Genomic DNA, 22,824 nt, shown 5'->3' on the forward strand with positions numbered 1-22,824 from the left:
TTAGTTTGAAGTCTTGTTAATAATTAGGCGAAATTATATTTAATAAATAATAAATTAACAAAATATAAAGAGAATTATTTAGAATTTGAAATAATTTTTATTTACCGTCCCGCGACAAATCCCCAAAATTGTTACCGGTTTTCTCTCCTCTCCAGAAAATCGTCGCCGATCTTTCTCCTTTCTCAGTCAAAAATCTATTTTTTTTAATTTATTTTATTTATTATATTTTCTGGGTATTTACACCTAACTTTATACCTTTGTTATATGTATATTCAAAATATTTTTTTTAAAAAGCTAAATTTTTATAACTTTTTAAAATTTTAAATATTAGAAAATAAAAAATATCTTCCACAACTAAGCAAGTCTTTAACATTTTTTTTTCTCGTCTCTTATAATAAAAATAATCCATCTTTACTTTGAATAATAAATGTATACATAATTATCATATCTTAATCTTCTCTCAATTTTTTTATTAATTGAACAAAACAATAAGTGGAAACACCTAAGAAGTAGTTTTAGAAAGAGTATCCTACATAATTAGAATTCACAAATAAATACATTAATTACACAAATCTTTGACTTAAGAATATTTAACCTCAAAAAAAGGCAACACACTTTTTTTTTTCCTTAAAACAAAATCAACTTTTTACTTTGATTTTTTCTATTCATCGATCATAAAAAATCAGTTAATAATTAAAATAAAAAATTATATTTAGGAATTTGAATTCGAGAGTCAAATTTAAATTTTGGTAAAATTATAAAAAAAAATATTTATTTTTTGTACAAATACATAAAAATCATATTCATAATTTAAATTTCAAACTCTAAATATATATTATTATTTTTAAATATTTTTTAAAAATAAATAATATTTTTGAACGTTATATTTTCTATCCCTTTAACAAACTATCAGTGTATATATATATATATATGTTGTGTCAATAATATTTGTTGTGTCAAACTCTAAATAATATTTATTGTGTCAATATACATACATATATATATATATTAATTTCAGGTACAATTAAAATGGATAATTTAAAATAAAGTTCAAATTTTCAATTTATTATACAATAAATTCTTTTAATATATATTTTTTAAAAATGATAAATCAGGAAATAAATTATTCTATGTAATAAATTATTTCCTGATTTATTATGCAGAATAATTTATTTCTCGAATTTTTATTTTTTAAAAAAATATAATTTTTTTATGGAAATGACACGTGGCAAATCTCGCTACTTCAAATAGCGAGATTTGCTTAAATCTCGCTACTTGAAGTAGCGAGATTTGTTTAAATCTCGCTACTCCAAGTAGCGCGATTACGTCAGGGTTACTCCAGGAAATATTTTCCCAGAAAAGGTATTATTTAATATATTTAAAAAAGAAAAGGATAAAATGGGAAAAAACTCAGAGTGAATCCATTGTTACCTATTGTAAAGGAATGGATTGTAGCATCGTACCCTGGGAACCTGGTCTCCATGTGTGTCCAGGGACAACTGCAATCCACTGTACCCAAAAAACATCGATTACTTCCTAAATCGGAAAATCCCTCCACTGCACAGAGAGAGAGAGAGAGAGAGAGAGAGAGAAAGATGGCAGTAGAAAGCTTCGTGGAGATAGGAATACCTCAGCAGAGATGCTACAATGGCAGCGTCTTCCCCACTGTTCTATCCCCAAACCCCGCCTCTCACTTCGATCTCTCTGCCCTCACCCAGGCCGTCAAGGCCCACAAGCCGTGGGTCGAAGCTCGCCTCCACTCCGCCGGCGCCCTTCTCCTCCGGGGCTTTCCGGTTGCCACGCCCTCCGATTTCAACGACGTCGTCGAGGCCTTCGGCTTCCCCGAGCTGCCCTACGTCGGCGGCGCCGCCCCTCGCTCCAACGTCGTTGGTCGGGTCTTCACCGCCAACGAGTCGCCGCCCGATCGGAAGATTCCGTTCCATCACGAAATGGCTCAGGTTTGTTTGAAATTTACCTCCGCTTGTTGGTCGAATGATTCAAGCATGAACCTAATCGCTGTTTGTTTAGGCACTGTTTGGCACTTCTCAGTTCGCTATGGGGAAGCCATTTTTCTTGCTTTTAAAAGCTAAAAGATTCGCATTTTTTTTTTTTCCAAAAGCAAGAAAATCACTTTCCAGGACCCTGTAATGAATCTGCTAGTGTGAGTTGTATGATTGGATGAATTTCAATAGGAAAATGGAATGAATGATTGAATGGAGATTTACTGAATGCAATAAAAATGGAAATGAAGCTACAGGTTGGCTGGTTCGAGAGAGCCACTCTCCAGAGAAACAAAGAAACAAATAGATTCCCAATTTTCTCCCCTGCAATTCCCGCTGCCCCTTCACTTTATACATAGAAACTCTAACTAACTATTCTGGAATACCCCCTGCGCTCTCCTACAGTTGGCCCCTTAACACGTAAGCCACGATGAGCCGTTAAGGGAGTTCGACCCGGCACCCAGCCTAGCTGCCCCGTGATCCACGCCTCGGCCCACAACTACCCGAGCTGCAATGAGCCGAGCTGCGAATGGCCGACCTGCCCATGCGCTCACTCTGTTCGGCCTCTTCTGACGACCCCAGCTCAGCACCATCTGCCCAAGCTCCCCTGCAATCAGCTGTTCCGTCCGAGCCCCTCAAGCCCTCTGTTCAAGCTCCCCTGCGACGGGTCGTCTCTTCCGAACCCTCAACCAGCTCGGCATCTCTTCTATCTAACAACCAGTTCGGACCCCTTCTATTTGTGTTCCCTGGTGACGAGTTACCTTGTCCGAGCCCCTCAATCTGCTTGGATTCCCCTCTGGTCAGCGTCTCCGGCCTTCCTCTGTCTCGGCTCGTAGCAATACCTTCCCCTTTTGAGCACCTTGCCCACAAGGTGAAGAAAACTTCTCCTTCCACTTATGATACCACTTCCCCGCATCTTTTGCTTTGTATTCCCAAGACTCGTGATGAACTAAAACATACTGAAGAGAGAATATGACAAGAGCAATGACAAAATCATTTTCAACACATGTCTCCACAAGCTGCATGGTGAACTCTCGCAATGAAGTAGTTAATGGGCAATAGCTGTCATTCTGCTCACGGTCTATTAAAAGAAATGTTGCAAGTTTTTCAGAAAACAACCATAAGGCACTTCTTGTAACATTACAGCCGACATCAAATGTATTTGTTGCTAAATTCACCTCAAATATATTTGTCTTCAGAGCCACTACAGTCATATGAGATCGTGAACATTTCAATATCTTTGCCAAAATGCCAACACCCATGGACACTATAACACTACCATGCAAATTAGGTGATAATTTTTTGATGAATGTGTATGCAATCCCTACCACATCAACCCACAATTTTGTTTCCTTCTGGCCATCTGTATAAGTTTCTGAAACAAGCAATGGGTTACCAACAGTGAGCATGTTGTACACCATATAATCTAACCAGTTGCCATAAGGATGAAGCATTGGAAGTACCATAGAGAAAACAAAAACAGGAACTGAAAATAGGCAGCTCCAGAAGAACTGGTCTCTATATATCTGTATTTCATGCTCCTGCTCTCTCTCTCTTTGTCTAGGAGGATGGAACAAGGTTGCATTGTACCTTTTGGTGTCACGCCCAGCTTCCTGAATGTAGTGCAAAAGAGATCTTGGGTTAGTGAGGTTCGGGTCATCACTAACAGTTACTGCACTTCCCTCCATGTCCATTTCAACTTGATTCACACCTTCAGCAAACTCTAGAGAAGATCGAACAAAATTCATTTCTTCTAGAAGCTTCGCCATATTCTCAATATCAGATCCTGTCCCATATGAGTTATTGCAAATTCTGTAGCTACAATTATTGGGAGAAAATCCATTCTCCTTCATCACTGATAGCATGTTAGGAATTCTCTCAAACATGCCAGTCTGTGTGTAGAGACCCATGGGGTTATTGTAAGTGAGATTTGAGGAGATAAAACCCATCTCATCCATTGTTATGCTAGTCTCTACAATATTAGTTGCAATTATAACCTTTTGAATATCATAAGGGGGCCGTAGAAACACTTTTTCCTGATCTGCAGCAGAGTGCTTCTCATGTCGCCATTGTTTCTCTGTGACATCCTTTGTGATGGCCAAACTCATAGTCTCTAATACACAATCAATGTTCCAGGGGTTTGCCTGGATTGCACTACTGGGCAACGGCGAGCTCCCAACAAATTCTAAAATAATGATAACACTCTTTTTCAGAGATGCAGACCCATCAGTTCCCAAACCCATGTCCAAAGCAAGGTTGCCCTGTCGGCAAACTGTGTACTTGTAAGGCACCAAGTTCATCCCCTTCCTTACATCATTCATCACACAGCACTTAGAGATGGCATAGTATGCAATCTTCTCTTGTGTCGGAACAAACCGGTTGACGAAGACAATTGGCTCATTCTCTGGCTTTCCAGAGCTTTTATTGATTTCCTTCGCAATGAGATGGATTTCATTCTCAACTTCCTGAATATCCTTATCCCGGCTGCTTGCTGGTTTTGCAATCTGAACCCAAACTACTTTCTCTTCCAATCCAGGTTTCTGAGCTAATAGTTGCCTCATTGCAAGGAACTTCAAATTTATGCCTGTAAACATAGCCATGCCATCCACACCTAGCATTACAATTCTCCCCTTAAATTGTTCCTTCAACTCTTTGACCTTATCAACAATCTCTGGAAGAGGCATAGCCGATTCAAGCTGACCCATATGAATTCCAACTGGAAGGATTTTACTGCTTACTGTTTGACCAAAATACTCAATCCCAAGGTAACCCCCTTTTGATTCATAATCCAAACTCAACGTCCTACTACAACATGACAGAAAGTGTCTGGCATAATCAAATATATGGAAACCAATAAGATCGGAATTCAATAAGCTTCCAAGAATCTCTTCCAGCATGAGAAGTGTTCGATATATTTTCGAGGCAGGGAAAGGGCTGTGCAAGAAAAACTCGATCATCACCTGGTGAAATTTTTTCTGTAGGTAAGACGACATAGCCATGAGGTGATAATCATGTATCAAGACGAAATCCTCATCAGGGTTGTTTAGCACCTCCAAGATCTTATTGGCAAAAATATGGTTTGCCCTTACATAGGCGCACCACTGAGATGGGTTGAACTGAGCATCATGGATTTGCGAAACAGGCAATATATAATGAAACGGAGGCCAAAGGTAATGCTTATAGAATCCATGGTAGAACTTGTCCTGAATTTCATTGGACAGAAAAGTAGGCATGCACCCAACCTTCTTCAGCAAGAATTGGGTAACCTCTTCCTGCTCCGCTGGTTTGATCTCCGCCTTCAAACTCCCCACATACAAGACCTCAACCTCCGGTGGGAACCTCTTCCCGCTAACAGGAAGTGGCTTCGACCCTTGCAAAAAATCCATTATAGGAGGACCCTTGAACGAAGACATTTCGAAAGCCCCCATAGAACTCGCTTTCGAGACACCCGCTGATGACTTCATCAAGGAAATCAAACCCAACACTAGATAGTGAGATTTTATGTGATTGCAGCCCTGGGACGGGCGCGAGAACCTCGTCTTTTTGGTCTCAACGTAGCTCGGTAGCATGGCGAGTGCTTCTGGGGTTGTGAGCTGATTTTCGTGAGCTCGTATGCGCTTTACCAGCTTGACATCTCGATGAAACCCCTTTCCGCAAATCTCGTAGAATTGGATGTGCTTGAAAAGCGACTCCTTAGCGTCGAGCTCCAGGATCTCGCACTGATCGTCACCGTCTATCTCATCAACCGCCTCCTCGTTGACTGCCTCACCCTTCATCGGAATTTTGTTCAGAGCCTCGGAGGAGTTACTGATAAGTTCACAGAAGATGATCTCCGCTTGGAACGCTAATGTCTCTGCCTCTGCTCTGTCTATAATGTGTTGCTCCCCATTGAAGCTCTCACGGTGTTGGTATCTGAGGTCGCGGCTCGATGTCTCTCCTGGCCCTTCCTGGTCGAGTTTCTGCTTGCCGAGAAGCTTCACAGCGTCGGAGAGAGCTCCCAACTGTTGAGTCACGGTGATGAGTTGCTTCTGCTGTTCGGCTTGAGTAATTTGCTGCTCTTCTTGTGATCTCTTCAAGGCAGCGATGGACTCCCACATCTGGTTCATGCGAGTTCCCTCTCCCATGGTGGTAGGAGCTTGGCTCTGATACCAATTGTAATGAATCTCCTCGTGTGAGTTGTATGATTGGATGAATTTCAATAGGAAAATGGAATGAATGATTGAATGGAGATTTACTGAATGCAATAAAAATGGAAATGAAGCTACAGGTTGGCTGGTTCGAGAGAGCCACTCTCCAGAGAAACAAAGAAACAAATAGATTCCCAATTTTCTCCCCTGCAATTCCCGCTGCCCCTTCACTTTATACATAGAAACTCTAACTAACTATTCTGGAATACCCCCTGCGCTCTCCTACAGTTGGCCCCTTAACACGTAAGCCACGATGAGCCGTTAAGGGAGTTCGACCCGGCACCCAGCCTAGCTGCCACGTGATCCACGCCTCGGCCCACAACTACCCGAGCTGCAATGAGCCGAGCTGCGAATGGCCGACCTGCCCATGCGCTCACTCTGTTCGGCCTCTTCTGACGACCCCAGCTCAGCACCATCTGCCCAAGCTCCCCTGCAATCAGCTGTTCCGTCCGAGCCCCTCAAGCCCTCTGTTCAAGCTCCCCTGCGACGGGTCGTCTCGTCCGAGCCCTCAACCAGCTCGGCATCTCTTCTATCTAACAACCAGTTCGGACCCCTTCTATTTGTGTTCCCTGGTGACGAGTTACCTTGTCCGAGCCCCTCAATCTGCTTGGATTCCCCTCTGGTCAGCGTCTCCGGCCTTCCTCTGTCTCGGCTCGTAGCAGACCCCCTAATAGTTTCTTGGAATTTGGAGAAGTAGGGGATAAAAGAAAAGAAATGATAGTATTTTCTTTGGTGAAGAGAGAAAAAGAAAAAGAAAAAGTGAATTGAGTGATTCTGTTATTTGAATTATTATGAGAAAAGAAAAGAGTGGAGAGAGATTTCTCTTTATTATTCGAGTAACAGGAGAGAAAATGAAATCATTTAATATTATTTTACTTAATGAATTTTTTATATGCTAATTATACTAATTAAATATCATTTTTGACATTTTAAGAAAGGTATTACACAACTGATTTTCTTCTTTCCAAATTGAAATCCCTCCACCTTTGGATAGTGTGAAAAAGGAGTATTTCTCTCCCTCTTTCTCTTTTTCTCCATTTTATGAAATACAATCCAAATAAGTGATTTGGAGAGGAAGGGTCTCCTTTATTTCTTTTTCTCTCCAAATCATTGAATCCAAACAAGGCAAAACACTTTATCTGTGTGTGTGTGTGTGTAAAACACATCTTTAATTGATTTTTTATTATCATTAGACTTTGTTATACCCTTTAAATTCATTACTCAGTGCTCCGACATTCAATATCGATGCATACATGTACCAATTATTTCAAGTTCAATACACGCCCCTGTGCTGCAGGGGCGTGTGTTTATATATATACTCCTTCCCCAGTTAAATTTACTAAATATACCCCTTTCTATAATAAAATGAAGGAAAAAGAAAAAAAAAAGGAATCCAAGCTTCAATGAACCTTGTTTAATTAAATATATGATCAATGGTTAATTTGCAATCATTCTCAATTCGGAAATCTCAAAATCTATTTAAGGTCCCATTTGGAAATTGAAAAATAGGAGGGAAAGGAAAGGAAAACATGAAGGAATTCAATGTTTTTTTGTTTGGTTATCAAGGAAGGTGAAAGAGGAAATAAAAAACATATCAAATCAATGAACAAAAATTTGATTTATATATCATTAATATTTAATTTTTTAATTTTAAATTATATTAGAACAAATGTCATTTTTAGTATGTAGAGAAAATACAATGGAAAATGAGCTTCCTTCTCATTTTCCTATCCTTTCTTTTACCCCACCAGAATCCTTGATCCAAACAGACCCTATGGGAAGCAGAGAAACCTTTATACTACACTAGAGCTCTAGGGTTCCAATAGGACTAGTACTTGCCCAAGAAAAATGTATTGTATTGCCTTTAATAACGAGTCCAATTGGGACTAAAAATAAAAATCAATCCATTATGACATACAGCAAAGAAGAGAAATTATGCATGGCTTTGCTAAATATGGAAATGATAAGTCTAGATTCATAAAGAAATAAGAAATAAAATCATCACAAGCACATAACAAATTCTATATATTTCATTCTGATGCAAAAATCATTTTCAATCACAACCTTCTTCAAATTTCCTTGTATAGTAAATCTAACATGTACAATTGATTGACTTGCTTCATTTAGTTAAGGTTGAGATTCTTACCTTGCCTCACTGTAGGACCACAGGATGTTTTTATAGACTTAGTAAGGCATCCTAAGAGTTCCTTCATAACTCCATTATAAATGGAAGTTATGTATGCCAAGAGTCAAAACCATCCAAAGTACAACTGAAATTAAAAATTATAACTTCAAGGATTGCAAGAGTAGCAATCCAATTTTGTTCACACCTTGACAAACATAAATGGTCTCTTTTAAGATTAGTAGAAGAGTTGAAACGTAAAGTCTCATGGATACTTGAATTGTTATGATAAATTGAACTTCGACCTAGATGAAATTTTTTCTGTGTTTAATCTTTTATTTTTTTCTTTGCTAATTATTATAATTTGTAAATTGTATTATATTTTATTTATTTTTTATTTTATTGCTTTAGTATTGCGTATTTACGGTTGCTTAATTCAGTTTATCAGCCCCTTCAATTTTTTAATTTATTCATAAAATCCCTTTTTTTTTTTTAAAAAAAAAAATTTGGATATTTACATGGTGAAGTTTGCTAATGTGCTGCTGAATTGAGGTTGGAACTTTTGTTTTGAATGTCAACTATGGGTTTTACTCTATGAACTATTATTTTTAATAAATAGAAAAATAATTGTTTTCTATGCTTTATCCATGTTTGATTATTTTACTTCATGTGACTTGGAATTTACATGTGGTTGATTTTGATGGTGCTTAGTATTTTCTGAAATTTCGCTACTCCATTTGACAAATGTTAAAGTTGATTTTACTACTCAATTGGGGCTTCTTAAAGCTTTTACTTGCTTGAGCTGTTTGCCGCTCAAGTAGATGGTGATGTAATATAAAAGTCATGTTATGAAAGTATCTTGCTTTTTATTTTTTAACTCACCAGGATTTCTTTACAGGTTCCTGAGTTTCCTTCCAAACTGTTTTTCTTTTGTGAAGTAGAACCAGCGAGTGGGGGAGAAACTCCAATAGTTCGTAGCCATATTGTCTACAAGAGGATGAAAGAGAGATACCCAGAATTTGTTGAACGATTAGAGCAACATGGGTTGCTTTATACACGGGTATTGGGGGAAGAGGATGACCCTTCATCTCCAATTGGCCGTGGGTGGAAATCAACATTCTTGACCAAAGACAAGAACACGGCAGAGGAGAGGTTTGAGCTCATCTTTCCTTTTATTTAAAGGTGTTTGAATTCTTGGATGTGTAAATGTCAGACAGAAGTTCTATTTGAAAGGTACATCAATTAGAAATTGAGTTATCATTATCGATCAATGTTTATCTCCTGTTGCACAATTTCAACTGCTCACATGTTTCAAGTTCACAAATGTTGTCATTGCTTCACGTTCATTTACAAGCTAAGACTTTCACGAAGCTTTCTCCAAACCTTCCACCAGCAAGTATAATTCTTTTGCCTCCTTTTTTTCTTCTTTTCACACACATGCACACACAAAAGGTATAATTCTGTGGATTCAATTTGTATGGTGGAAAAGCTTGCATGTATTTTTTAGGTGAGAGTAATGGCGGGACACAGTTTCTTTTCCTCTTTTTTTGGCCCTGTTTTTCTTTTTGTTTTTTTGAATTGAAACATTGGAAATAATAATCTTTCTTCAGAAAAGCTTTCACCAGAACTAGTTTTCCAAAAGTTACAGAAAATAGTAATGGTGCTGTATTGCTCATTGCAACCTATCTTTGAGCGAGTGAATTTTCGGTTTGGAAGTCTTCCATGGAAAAGCACCTCAAGGACGTGGTTATGAACTTTATGCTGCTTGCTCACGGCCTGAGCTTTACTGTGGTGTGTTTTGGTGAGAACATGACTACTAATGTTGCTGGAGCAACCGTGATGAAATTTAGGAAAATTATCACTCCATGCTTGTTTTGTAATATTTTCCTCTCATTAATTTTGTCAGAGGCAGAACTATTTTGCTCGAATTACCTTTGCTTCATCAGGTTTTTAGAGAGAGAAATTGTCTTTTTACACTACATTTTTCTTGGAAGAGAGAAGATTTTTTATAGGACTTTATTCATTTAGGGTATAAATTTGGTTGATAGCTTCTTTGTGCCAATTTTTGAGGAGGTATTTGTTTACAAGGGAAGGGGAGCTTAGGCGCAATGGTAAGGTTGTCGCTGTGTGACTTGGAGGTCACGGGTTCGAGGCACGGAAACAGCCTCTTGCAAAAATGCAAGGTAAGGCTGCGTACTATAGACCCATTATGGTCCGCCCCTTCTCCGGACCTCGCATATGCAGGAGCTTTGTGCACCGGCCAGACTTCCCTTTATTTGTTTATAAGGGAGTCACCACCTCTTCCAGAGTTCTATCTCTCTCTCTCTCTCTCCCCCTGTGAAGCAATGTTTTATATTCTTGATGGTTTAAGAAAATTCAGCATAGATGCATTAGAGCTCATCTATGCATTTTACAGGGCTGCTGGTCTGGGAATGAAGTTGGAGTGGTTGGAGGATACAGTGAAAACAATTATGGGTCCAATCCCAGCTATTAAATTTGATGAAACGCGACAACAGAAGATATGGTTCAACAGCATGGTGGCTGCCTATACAGGCTGGGAAGATGCACGTAACGATCCTGTGAAGGCTGTCACCTTTGGGGATGGCAAACCACTGCCAGCAGATATCATCTACGACTGTCTGAAAATACTTGATGAGGAAAGTGTTGCCATTCCATGGCAAAGGGGTGATGTTTTGCTGCTGGATAATTTGGCTGTCCTTCATTCCAGACGATCTTTCGACCCACCTCGTCGAGTGCTGGCTTCGCTGTGCAAGTAGAACAGCCGTATTCTCCACACTTGCATTAGGTCACCATGCAGCTGAGGGTGTATGAATTTTGGCTACGTCTTCCTTCTAGTTGTATACTCGTCTAATCTGTATCCATGTGGTCTATACAGCTTTGATTGTCCAATATAAGAATTCGCACATTGCTTGTAATAGAACAAAAAGGTTGTGTTCTCCAAAATGAAATGGCTTTTGTTTATGGCTGAATTTTAAAATTTTAGTGGTAGAGCTTGTCTCATACATCTCAGAGAACACCGAGTAACTTGGGCTGTAGAGCATCGACGTTACAATCAAAAGCAGATCATGAACAGCTCTTAGCAGTGTCTATATTCTACTAGAGTGATGTAGGACAGCCGGAAGAAAAGAAGGAGAAAAATAAAAAAGAATAGATATGAAACAGAAAATAGGAGAGAGGAGCGATTGTAGACAGAATAAAAGTGTGGCGAGAGAGATGGATAGTACATAGGAGACTTAAAGAAAGAAGATAATATATTAAGGTGGGGGGGTGGGTTTGGGGGAGTGGGGAAGAGAGAGAGAGAGAGAGAGAGAGAGAGGGATGAATGAGGAGAATAGGATAGTAACAGAGACGCGCGGGGGGGTGGGTTTGGGGGAGAGAGAGAGAGAGAGAGAGAGAGAGAGAGAGTGGGATGGTAACACAGACGGGACGAGAAAATTTTCAACTCAATTTGTATAATCGATTGCTGCGGTAAACAAATGTAGTACTTACAAGTTACAATGAACTAACCAGAAAACGCTAAACTAAAATTATAAAAATACTCAACTAAGATATTAATAATCTTATTAGATTACCACTTTACTTAAAAATTTACTATAGGTTATGGACTAACAATGTATATCAAACTTTAACACTCCCGTACAGCCCAACAGCACGCAGAGAGATAAAGACACGATAATGTCACACATTATAAGGAATGCAATAATTTTTTAAATACCACACAATAAACATGAGCAACAAGACTAGCTCTGTGAGATTACCACTCTACCTAAAAGTTTAAATTGTTAAGTTATGGGCTATATCAAATTTAGGATTAGAATCTCCATGTGTAAAATTATTGAAAAGCATCCTACGATTTTCAAATTTAGTAAGCTTAAATGATGGTTAATTTTAAAATTAGGGCAAGTGATACAAACCTTCCTTAAGATTTGGTGAAAAGACAATGACCCCTCTATTAAGGTTTCAAAAAATCCAACCCCCCCACCCCAAGCTTTCAAAAATTCCACAAACCTCCCATAAAGTTTTCCAAAAAGACACTAACCTTCTCTTTTGTTTTGCAAAAATACAAGAGTTCTAAGAAGTGTAAGTATTCCAAAAATCAAATGTCAGGAGAAGTTTAAGGGAATTTCGAAACCTTAAGGAAGATTCTTGAAATTTTTAAAAACCTTAAGAAAATCAAGGTCTTTTTCTCACATCTCAAAGGAGGTCAATGTCTTATGCCCTTAAAACTATTGTTAGAAAAGTAAACATTACAAATGAAGCATCCCAATCTCAATTGATGAAAATTGTGCACCCTTTTATGCATGACTCCCCACACTTGGCTTATCTTTGTTATTTGCCACCGCATTATATCATCATTCATGAAATAATGTGTACAATAAGTAGTGTTAATTATGTTCATGTTTCACTCGAGGAAACCGTTGAAATTATTCTTGCATGCTGTTCACAAGGGTTAGGAGCTTGTTTTTGAAAGCAATGGTGTGGCTACTTTTCCAAGCACAGTTTTCTTTGAAGATGAAATTAATTTGGTAATGATTCGCACATGTTGCTTGACCACTGAGTCGTTGCATTTTAAGTGGTTTAGTGTACAAAGATGCCATCTACTTTCCTGTCTCCATCAAGCCAATTAAGGTCTTGAAAGCAGCATGAGATCATTTCAGTATCAGCAGTAGTAGAGCAGAGGGATTTGTTGGAGGTGGGAAAGGGTTATTTGGCATTCATGGGATGCTGGCCCTCAATGAAGGCATCAACTTGGCCACATTATTTAGGGAATCACAGAAAAAAAAGTTTTTACTCAAAAAGAATCATCACCATCATAAGGATAATTAAAGTAATATTATGATAATGACAGAAGTTGTTCTGCAAACTCATTATGCTTCCCCATGCCTCCTTTAATCCTTTTTTTTGGCCCCCACTTCAGCACAACCTGTGTTTCAAACTGGTTATAGCAGCCGTCCAGGAGAAATAGTTAAGAGTCTTAAGAGATTAAGATGCACAATTTGAAAATAAAAAGCAACAGCAAGCTAGTCAAAAGTAGCTTGAACTAAAAGCGACCAAACCATTCTTCTGCACTGGTATCTCATCTTTCAATATTTCAAAATTTCTTGCCCAAAAGAAATTTTCAAAGAATACAACAGCAAAAGTAAATAGAAAAATGGACCAGGGATTAAAACAAAAAACAAAAAAATCAAACATGTATGAGTGACACAATATTCCCACTTTCCTGGACTATGAGCTACTATACACACAACTGGAAGAAATGAGACGGGAATGATTAAGGGAAGAAATGCAGAATCTGAGTCTCAGGGTTTTCACAGGAAGTGCCTGCCCTGGTCATCTATCTTCCCTGGACCAAACCACTAAATACTTGGCTGTTCCCAGCAAGGGTTGCTTCCCACTCCACAGATGACAAGAGGATCTGAGACACTGAAATCACTACTTGCTTCATGTCTGGCCGCAGTATTGGATCCTCCTCAACGCATTGCTTTGCCAGCATGGCCAACTGTGCATAGGACAAATATCAATAAGGGATGAAAGGTGAGAAATGACATTAGAGACTTTCTGAATTTGATTCGATGTTCAATGTAAGACCATGCATCTCATCTCTTACAGTTTACTCAATATCACTGAATATTATTTTTATTTCTTACAAAATCTTAATTGAGACAATTAACAGCCAACCTTCATTAGGTGATATAGGAAGCTAGGGCATTTCCCTGGTAGCTGATACCATTTTTCTAGAAAATTTTTCGTTGGACCATAAGATAGGGGTATAATTCTGGCTCACACTTCCTGCCTTTGGAGGAAAGATAATTTTTCAGATTTGAATTGTTTCTGGAAAGAAAAAAGGAAAGAGTAGTGGGGTGAGGGAGGGGAAGCCCACCCAAAAAAAAACCTCGTTTTGATCATTTGGTTCTTTGGTAGCAACCAGACCTTTGCACAGGCAGGACAAATAATCAAAATAATACATGGTCAGGTTAGATGTTGATAACATTTACCTTGAATACACAGTCATGGGGATACAAGTCCATCAAATTAGGATCAATGTAGTCTTTCAGGCTCGACATACTCATGGAATCAGGTGTGTTCCTGAGAGCCGCTAACATCTGCACTTGACAAAAAAAAAATTGGGGAAAGAAGTGACGATGTGCATGCTTACCCTTGAAAAAAAGATACTAAAAGACCTGCCTAATGGAGCAGGAGAAAAATGAAAATCTAATAAGGAACATGAAAGTGTAAGTGTGAAAAATGAGATTCAATACACGATTACATTCTTATGAGAATTATTGGGTCTAGGTAAAGAGAGGCAAGAGTTGAAAAATGGCTTGGTTGTAGATTTCAGAACTATATGAAAATCAATTCTTTGGGAGTCATGCCTCTGACTGAACGGTTGGTTCTGCATGCATGTTGGCAACAGAAGTGATTCTGGAAATCTAAATGGACAACCTCCCAATTTGTTGCAAGTTTTCACCACACAGGAGTATATATAATATATTGATAACAATTATGCAGTTTAGAGTGGAAGAGACAATTTCAATGATGAGCAACATTGTCCACCAAAAACCAGTCTGAATGTTTGCCTCTCTAATTGTTAAATTATTGAAATTTTGTCACTGCTAATTTCACAAAGTCCAACGATAAAGGCACCCAAGAGTAACCTCAACAAATATTTTGTAGTAACCCAAACAAATATATATATATATATATATATATATATATATATAATAATTAAATAAATAAAGAGAGATTTGGAGGAAATATTTTGAGATATTTATATATAAATATCTTGAAAGAGATATTTATTTTGATTACTTAAAGGTTAAGTTAGGTTTTTCTTTATAAACTCTCATTTCTCTCTCTCTCTCTCTCTCTCTCTCTAAGATTTTCGGGACATGTGTTGCCGAAATTGATGATCCGACGTCGCTACGTGGATTAGGGAAGGAATCTCTATAGGTTCTACGGATCAGAATTTCTTTTCAGAGATTTCCGAGTTTTTCTCGAAAATCAAGGTAAGGGTCGATTTTTGCTTTTGGTCCGGTAGATCTATAGTATACGAGATTATACTGAAATGTTGTTCTTCAAGTATTAGGTTTCGGGGTTTTCGTGTTGTTGTTTTGAACAGTTTAGGTTCGGGGTTCGGAAAGCTAGGGCTTGAGTTTTGAGTCGTTTCGGACTCCAATTCACACGCAAGTAAGGAGGTTATGTTAATACAATGATTTATACAATATGAATCGATTGAAATGTTGAAATAACTTTTAGATATCGAGTTACGGCGGTTCTAGGGTTTTCGAGCCTCGGTTCGGTAAACCGGCTTTATTTTCAAAACCAACTGGTCAAATTCAAATGTTATATTTTTTAGAATATTGTACTTGTCATTCCAGACCTTTTCACCGATTGGAAATGTTGTTTTCTTTGTTTAAAACTCGTACTGTGATATTAACTGTTTATATTTACTTTCGAGTTGTTTTCGAGTGTGGAAAATTGTGTGGCAGGTATTGATGTTGTGAAATACTGAAACTGTTGTGAAAATGCAGGAAGTTTATTTGACGGCTACGGGTCGGATGTGTTTTGTGAAATGATTTCAAAAGTGTTTAAATTGCGCGATATGCTTTAGGAACCCTAGGGACTGATAGTGTAGGCGCGGATTCATTACCAGTGAGGACACCATACTTTTGATCTATATAAACTTAGGTTGTATTGAGACTGTAGGGGCGGTCTTAGTGTGAGTTTGCCTCTTGTTCGTGTACTGAGGCTGTATTGAAACAATAGGGGCAGCCAACCCCGATTGTGGGGATTTATACATGGTATAGAGTTTGAGGGCGTGTCCTATCCTGCATATCTATACATTTATGTAATTGTTGTTATATACTATGGGGCAATTCGTATGATGAAAATGGGCTACTTATTTTACAATTACGAAAACGATGATTATATATGTTTATGTTTTTGCTAAAAACTTAAAGCATGTTGGCCACACATTGTTATTAGCTTAATCGTCCCTTACTGAGAGGTGTCTCACCATATCATACAAACTGCCTTTTCAGGTCTTTATCAAGGTTGAGATTAGTAAGGACTGAGGCAAGGTAGTGATTTGTTTTTGAGTGAACGTCTCCACGAGCTCGATTTTGTAGGTTATGTTATAGGTTTTCAGAACTTGTAAAATGTTGTAAGACTCGAGGTTGCGTCGAATATCATACAGTATTGTATATGGATGTTGGAATAGCTGTATGTATCTATCAGGCAATTAGAACTCTAGTAATAGTTTGATGGATGTTTATGTTTTCTGCTGCGTATATTTCTGTTAAGAAGTATATCAAGTATATAGACGTCACTACAATAACACTCGGGCCGTAAGTTGGGACTGGGGTGCTACAGGTGGTATCAAAGCCTAGGTTTGCTAGGTTCTGCAGACTTTGACAGTCAGCGAGTAAATTACCAGAGTATTGGCTGTAATGAGATAGAGTTAGAGAGTTAGTCGGGTTTTAGTTTGGAGGCTCGGAGGTGGGAGTTCCTTCGACAGTCTTTTGTGCTTTTCCGAGAATGACGATTTCAAGAAAACCATGGTAAATCCATCGATGATTTCATTTCTAGGTTGAGAGACTTGACTCAAATGTTGAGATGAGAGGTTAGACGGTCTAGTGTGTATGGGTTGTCAGTGTCTCGAATACGTGTTGTTTAATCCTCTTGTTCCATATTTGCATTTATTGTGTTAAATGTGGAATGATTAAGTTAGCTTTTACCTGTGTACAGGATGGAATCCAAAGGAAAGGGGATTATGGCAGGAGGCGATAATCACTTGGATGCCTCCAGTGAGGATGAGACTGAGGCTCCTGTGTTCCTCCGCGATATAGCGAGGTGGGCTAGGAAGGAACCCAGGAGGGGTTCCAAGGAGCAGAATTAGATGGTTGCAGATAGAGGTTGCACGTACCAGCAGTTCTCCAAAATGAATCCGCCGGTATTTTTGGGTGGGCTGAACCCGATTGCGGCGGAGGACTGGTTACAAGAGATGGAGGATCTACTGGAGGTGTCTGAGTGCACAGAGAAATAGAAAGTTAAATACGCCGCCCTCAAGCTGGTGGGGGAGGCTAAGAGATGGTGGCGATCAGCAAGGTTATCGAGGAGCAGCACCCAGGGTATGTGTCGACTACCTAGAGTCGCTTCAAGGAGGTGTTCTTCGCACGATACTTCCCCATCGCCACCCGTGAGGCAAAATCTAAGGAGTTCCTTCACTTGACTCAGGGATCGATGCCGATGCAATAGTACGCGGCTAGGTTCGTGGAGTTATCTCGGTTTGCGCCTCACATGGTTTCAGATGAGCTGAAGAAGGCTCGTATGTTTGAGAGGGGCCTGAAGCAGGCTATATGCGCGCAGATGGCAACGTTGATGGTCCAGGGCTTTTACGAACTTGTGGACAGAGCCATGGCGGCTGAAGCCAGCATCTAGGAGGAGGAGAGAGGTGAATCAGAAGAAGAGGTTTTTTTCCTCAGAATTTGTAATCAGGCTTCAGCAAGAGTTATTGGAAGAAGTCCGGTGGTCCTTCGGGCCAGCAGCAGCAGCAGTCGGGATCTCAAGCTTCCTAGGGGAGTTTGGAGAAGCCAATGTGTCCCAAGTGGCAAAAGCAACATTGGGGCGAGTGCAAGTCTCGATTCATGGACTGCTATAGGTGTGGGGAGTCAAGGCATCTGTACGAGATTGTCTGGCGACACTGACTCTCCTTGCAGCAAAGGCTCAAAACTGGGGTGGTAACCAGGCACCTTGAGGTGGTCACTAGGGAGGCACCGCTCAGGCTAGGGTGTACTCAATGACGCCGTGCGATGCAGAGAACGCCAACAATGTGGTGATAGGTACTATTTACAGCTTATCATATAATGATGTAGTTCTTTTTTATTCGGGTGCAACCCACTCCTTTATATCTCAAGAATTTGTTAAACAGTGTGGAGTGGAGGCTCAACCGTTAAAGGTCAAGTTAGGTGTGGATACGCCATCAGGGTTTGTGGTGGTATGCAGTAGAGTGGTTAGGGATTACCCGATAGAGACTCAAGCGAGGAGGCTGCCTGCCAGTCTAATCGTGGTTGATATGTATGGGTTTGATGTAATCCTAGGGATGGATTGACTGGCATCCAGTTTTGCGAGCATTAACTGCCGTAGGAAGGAAGTAGTGTTCAGGCCTCCCAAAGAGCAGGAATTTCTATTTGTTGGGTCGTGTGTGCGTTCTGCACCACAGATCCTCTCGGCAATGCAAGCGAGACAGCTGCTTCTGGAGGGTTGTCGGGGATACATGGCGAGTGTGAAAGTGTCGCCTAAGGAGGGATTGAAGTTGGAGGGTATCCCCGTAATAAGGGAGTTCTCCGATGTCTTTCCTGAAGACTTGTCAAGGTTGCCGCCAAACAGGGAAGTGGAGTTTGCTATTGAGTTAGCACCGAGGACGGAACCAATCTCCAAGGTGCCTTACAGGATGGCTCCAGCTGAGTTGAATGAGCTTAAGGAGCAGTTGCAGGAACTTTTGGACAAGGGGCTCATCAGGCCGAGCGTGTCACCCTGGGGTGCACCTATGTTGTTTGTGAAAAAAAAGGACAGGTCGATGAGGATGTGCATTGATTATCGGGAGATCAATAAGGTGACCGTTAAGAACAGATATCTGTTGCTTTAGATTGACGATTTGTTTGACCAGTAGCAGGGCACTCAGGTCTTTTCGAAGATCGATCTGCGGTCCAGGTATCACCAGCTGAAGGTGAAAGCAGAGGATGTATTGAAGACTGCTTTTCGAATCCGGTATGGCCATTACGAGTTTTTGGTTATGCCTTTTGGTTTGACAAATGCACCTGCAGCATTCATGGACTTGATGAATGGGGTGTTCCACAAGTACCTAGATAAATTCGTGGTGGTGTTCATCGACGACATCTTGGTGTATTCGAAGAGTCCAGTAGAGCATGATGCTCATATTAGAGTAGTCCTTCAGGTACTTAGAGAGAAGGAACTATTCGCTAAATTCAAGAAATGCGAATTCTGGCTTGAACATGTTGCATTTCTAGGGCACGTGGTGTCCAAGGAGGGGATTTCAGTTGACCCAGGTAAAGTTGAGGCGGTAGTTGACTGGGTGAGACCAAGGAACGTGCATGAGGTTCGTAGTTTCTTGGGTCTAGTCGGGTATTATCGCCGGTTCGTCGAGAGCTTTTCTAAGTTGTCGGGCCATTTGACGCAGGTTACTAGGAAGGGTAGCAGGTTTGCGTGGACTGGAGATTGCAAGCAGAATTTCCAAGAGTTGAAGAGGTGCTTGATCACGGCTCTAGTGTTGACCACTCCATCAGGGGATGGTGACTTCGTGATCTACAATGACGCATCCATGAAGGGACTAGGTTGTGTTTTGATGCAACAGGGTAAAGTAGTTGCATACACTTCTCGTCAGCTCAAGGAGTACGAGAAGAATTACCTTACGCATGATTTGGAGCTAGCAGCAGTTGTGTTTGCTCTAAAGATCTGGCGGCACTATCTGTATGGTGAGAAATGCGAGATCTTTAACGATCATAAGAGCCTCAAATAAGAAGTTGAATATGAGGCAGCGCAGGTGGCTCGAATTGATCAAAGACTACGACTGTACCATTAGCTATCACCCCGGAAAAGCTAATGTGGTAGCTGATGCGCTGAGTCGAAAGTCAATGGAGGCGTCGGTTTCAGCAGATTAGGATGGATCTAGAGAGATTGAGGGCAGAGCTGGTGGACGGGGATTCCCAGGCCTTCGTTGTCGGGTTGGTGGTTCAGCCGACCTTACGAGAACGAATCAAAGCTGCTCAGTTGAACGACGCGGAGTTGGTAAAGATTGTGGAGAAACTGCAGAGTGAACCACATTCAGAATTTAATGTCTCTGAGGATGGAGTTCTCAGATTCCACACCAGGTTGTGTGTACCAGAGACGATGCAGAGATAAAGAGGATGATTTTGGAGGAGGCTTATCGCTCTTTCTATACTGTTCATCCAAGGAGTACAAAAAAGTATAGAGATTTACGAGAATCGTTCTGGTGGAGTAATATGAAGAGGGAAGTGGTCGGGTTTGTTGGGCAATGCCTGACATGTCAGCAGGTGAAGACTGAGTATCAAAGACCAACAGAACCACTATAGCCGCTTGACATTCCCAAGTGGAAGTGGGAACGCATCTCGATGGATTTTGTTTCGGGGTTGCCTTCAGCAGTGCACAGACAGAATGCTATCTGGATGGTGGTGGATCGGATGACAAAGACGGCACACTTCATTCCAATCAGAGTCAACTATTCTATGAATAGGCTGGCAAAGTTGTACGTACAAGAGGTAGTACAGCTCCATGGCGTCCCGATGTCTATCGTTTCAAATCGAGACTCACGTTTCACGTCACAGTTCTAGAAGGGGTTGCAAGATGCCTTGGGGTCACAGCTCACGTTCAGCACGGCGTTTCATCCGCAGACAGATGGATAGTCTAAAAGGATGATTCAAATTTTGGAAGATATGCTGCGGGCATGCGTGCTAGATTTCGGTAACAGTTGGATCCGATATCTACCGCTCGTAGAATTTGCTTATAACAACAGTTACCAGACCAGTATTGAGATAGCACCATATGAGACCTTGTATGGTCGTCGGTGCCGAACTCCATTGTATTGGGATGAGGTAGGTGAGAGACAGATTTTGGGACCAGAGTTGGTTTAGTAGACCTCTGCGAAGGTCAAGCTTATCAGAGAAAAGGTTAGATCAGCTCAGAGTCAGCAAAAGAGTTATGCCGATACTCGCCGACGGGAACTGAAATTTGATATCGGAGATATGGTATTTCTAAGGGTTGCTCCTATGAAAGAAGTGAGATGAGGTTCGGAAAGAATGGCAAGTTGAGTCCTCGGTACATTGGGCCGTTTGAGATCCTGGAGAGGATAGGTCTAGTTGCTTATCGGGTAGCCTTACCCCCAACCTTATCTAGGGTGCATGATGTGTTTCACGTGTCGGTGCTGAGGAAGTACGTGTCAGATCCGTTGCACGTGATTAGTTATGAGTCCTTAGAGATCAGTGAAGCGCTAGCTTATGGTGAGGTACCGGTTCAGATTTTGGATCAGAAGGGACGGAAGTTGCATACCAAGGAGATACCATTGGTAAAGGTCTTATGGCGTAACCACACAGTTGAGGAGGTTTCTTGGGAATTAGAGGCCGAGATACGTCAGAAGTATCCTCAACTATTCAGAGATGTTCAAAGTTAGACAGGTAATGTAGATATGTGAGAGTATCCCTTTTTGATTATGGTAAGGGTATGTGGATTGTCTATGGGAGAGTCTGTATATGTAATGTAAGCTTCCGGGACTATTGTATGTAACCACGGTATTCCTCCGCCATAAATGAGGGTAGGTAATAAATTTGGGATGAGGCTGCTATGTGGGTGGCCGCCGGCTCTTCTTAGTGACAGAGCAGTTAGAGTTCACACAATGTGATAGAAATAGTTAGCAAATTTAGCGGACGAAATTTTATAAAGAGGGGAGATTGTAGTAACCCGATCAAATATATATATATATATAATAAATAAATAGATATTTTTGAGGAGATATTTGGGAGAAGATATTTTGAAAGGAGATATATCTTGGAGAAGATATTTATTTTGATTACTTAAAGGCTAAGTTAGGTTTTTCTTTATAAACTCTCATTCTCTCTCTCTCTCTCTCTCCCTTTCTCTAGACACGAACTCCACTCTCGCTCTCTCTAAGATTTCCAGGCTGTGAGTTGCCGAAATCGACAATCCGACGTCGCTATGTAGATCAAGGAAGGAATCTCTACAGGTTCTACGGATCATAATTTCATTTCGGAGATTTCTAAGTTTTTCCCAAAAATCGAGGTAAGGGTCGATTTTTGCTTTTGGTTCGGTAGATCTGTAGTATACGAGATTATACTAAAGTATTGCTCTACAAGTATTAGGTTTCGGGGTTTTCGCGCTGTTGTTTTGAACTAGTTAGGTTCGCAGTTTGGAAAGCTAGGGCTTGAGTTCCGAGTCATTTCGGACTCCAATTCACACGCAAGTAAGGGGGTTATGTTAATACAGTGATTCATACAATATGAATCGATTGAAATGTTGAAATAACTTTTAGATATCGAGTTACGGCGGTTCTAAGGTTTCCGAGCCTTGGTTCGTTAAACCGGCTTTATTTTCAAAACCAACCGATCAAATTCAAATGTTATATTTATAGAATATTGTACTTGTCATTCTGAACCTTTTCACCGGTTGGAAATATTGTTTTTGTTGTTTAAAACCCGTACTATGATATTAACTGTTTATATTTACTTTCGGGTTGTTTTCGAATGCGGAAAACTGTGTGGCAGGTGTTGATGTTGTGAAATACTGGAACTATTGTGAAAATGCAGGAAGTTTATTTGACGGCTACGAGCCGGATTTCAAGTAATGATGTGTTTTGTGAAATGATTTCAAAAGAGTGTTTAAATTGCTTAAATTGCACGATATGCTTTAGGAACCCTGGGGACTGATAGTGTAAGCACGGATC

The 22,824-nt window shown here is 40.2% G+C and overlaps 3 protein-coding genes across 5 annotated transcripts in view; 1 reads left to right on the top strand and 2 right to left on the bottom strand.

Annotated features, from left to right (window-relative positions):
* The first annotated feature begins 1,418 nt into the window (after nucleotides 1-1,418).
* LOC131164333 (clavaminate synthase-like protein At3g21360) lies at nucleotides 1,419-11,299 on the top strand. 3 transcript variants are annotated; one of them, XM_058121442.1, is made up of 3 exons: nucleotides 1,419-1,958; nucleotides 9,208-9,461; nucleotides 10,726-11,299. In XM_058121442.1, exons 1-3 carry the CDS (start codon nucleotides 1,482-1,484, stop codon nucleotides 11,084-11,086), a joined length of 1,092 nt encoding a protein of 363 aa, XP_057977425.1. In that variant the 5' UTR covers nucleotides 1,419-1,481; the 3' UTR covers nucleotides 11,087-11,299. The 3 variants fall into 3 exon arrangements, with proteins under 3 accessions (XP_057977425.1, XP_057977427.1, XP_057977426.1); XM_058121444.1 differs by having other exon boundaries at nucleotides 1,457-1,958; nucleotides 9,251-9,461; XM_058121443.1 differs by having other exon boundaries at nucleotides 1,486-1,958; nucleotides 9,248-9,461.
* Nucleotides 1,647-7,570, bottom strand: LOC131164332 (uncharacterized). Its single transcript, XM_058121441.1, has one exon. The coding sequence runs from the start codon at nucleotides 6,365-6,367 to the stop codon at nucleotides 2,801-2,803; it is 3,567 nt and encodes a 1,188-aa protein (XP_057977424.1). The 5' UTR covers nucleotides 6,368-7,570; the 3' UTR covers nucleotides 1,647-2,800.
* A 2,067-nt stretch (nucleotides 11,300-13,366) lies between the features above and the next one.
* The window catches only part of LOC131164335 (lysM domain receptor-like kinase 3), a 37,214-nt gene continuing 27,756 nt past the window's right edge, over nucleotides 13,367-22,824 (bottom strand). The window contains exons 10-11 of the mRNA XM_058121445.1: nucleotides 14,327-14,434; nucleotides 13,367-13,830 (exon numbers count right to left, since the gene is read on the bottom strand). Coding sequence (XP_057977428.1) covers nucleotides 13,666-13,830; nucleotides 14,327-14,434 — 273 coding nt within the window. The 3' untranslated portion in view covers nucleotides 13,367-13,665. The remainder of the gene's footprint in view (nucleotides 13,831-14,326; nucleotides 14,435-22,824) is intronic.

This window comes from Malania oleifera, chromosome 9, assembly GCF_029873635.1.
Source record: "Malania oleifera isolate guangnan ecotype guangnan chromosome 9, ASM2987363v1, whole genome shotgun sequence".
Taxonomy (NCBI): domain Eukaryota; kingdom Viridiplantae; phylum Streptophyta; class Magnoliopsida; order Santalales; family Ximeniaceae; genus Malania; species Malania oleifera.

Excerpts from the sequence above, each read along its gene's own strand:
- LOC131164332 (XM_058121441.1), bottom strand. The coding sequence starts at position 6,367 with ATGTATAAAGTGAAGGGGCAGCGGGAATTGCAGGGGAGAAAATTGGGA.
- LOC131164333 (XM_058121442.1), top strand. The coding sequence starts at position 1,482 with ATGTGTGTCCAGGGACAACTGCAATCCACTGTACCCAAAAAACATCGA. Across the intron at positions 1,959-9,207 it reads TCCATCACGAAATGGCTCAG|GTTCCTGAGTTTCCTTCCAA; the intron begins GTTTGTTTGAAA and ends ATTTCTTTACAG. Across the intron at positions 9,462-10,725 it reads AAGAACACGGCAGAGGAGAG|GGCTGCTGGTCTGGGAATGA; the intron begins GTTTGAGCTCAT and ends TGCATTTTACAG.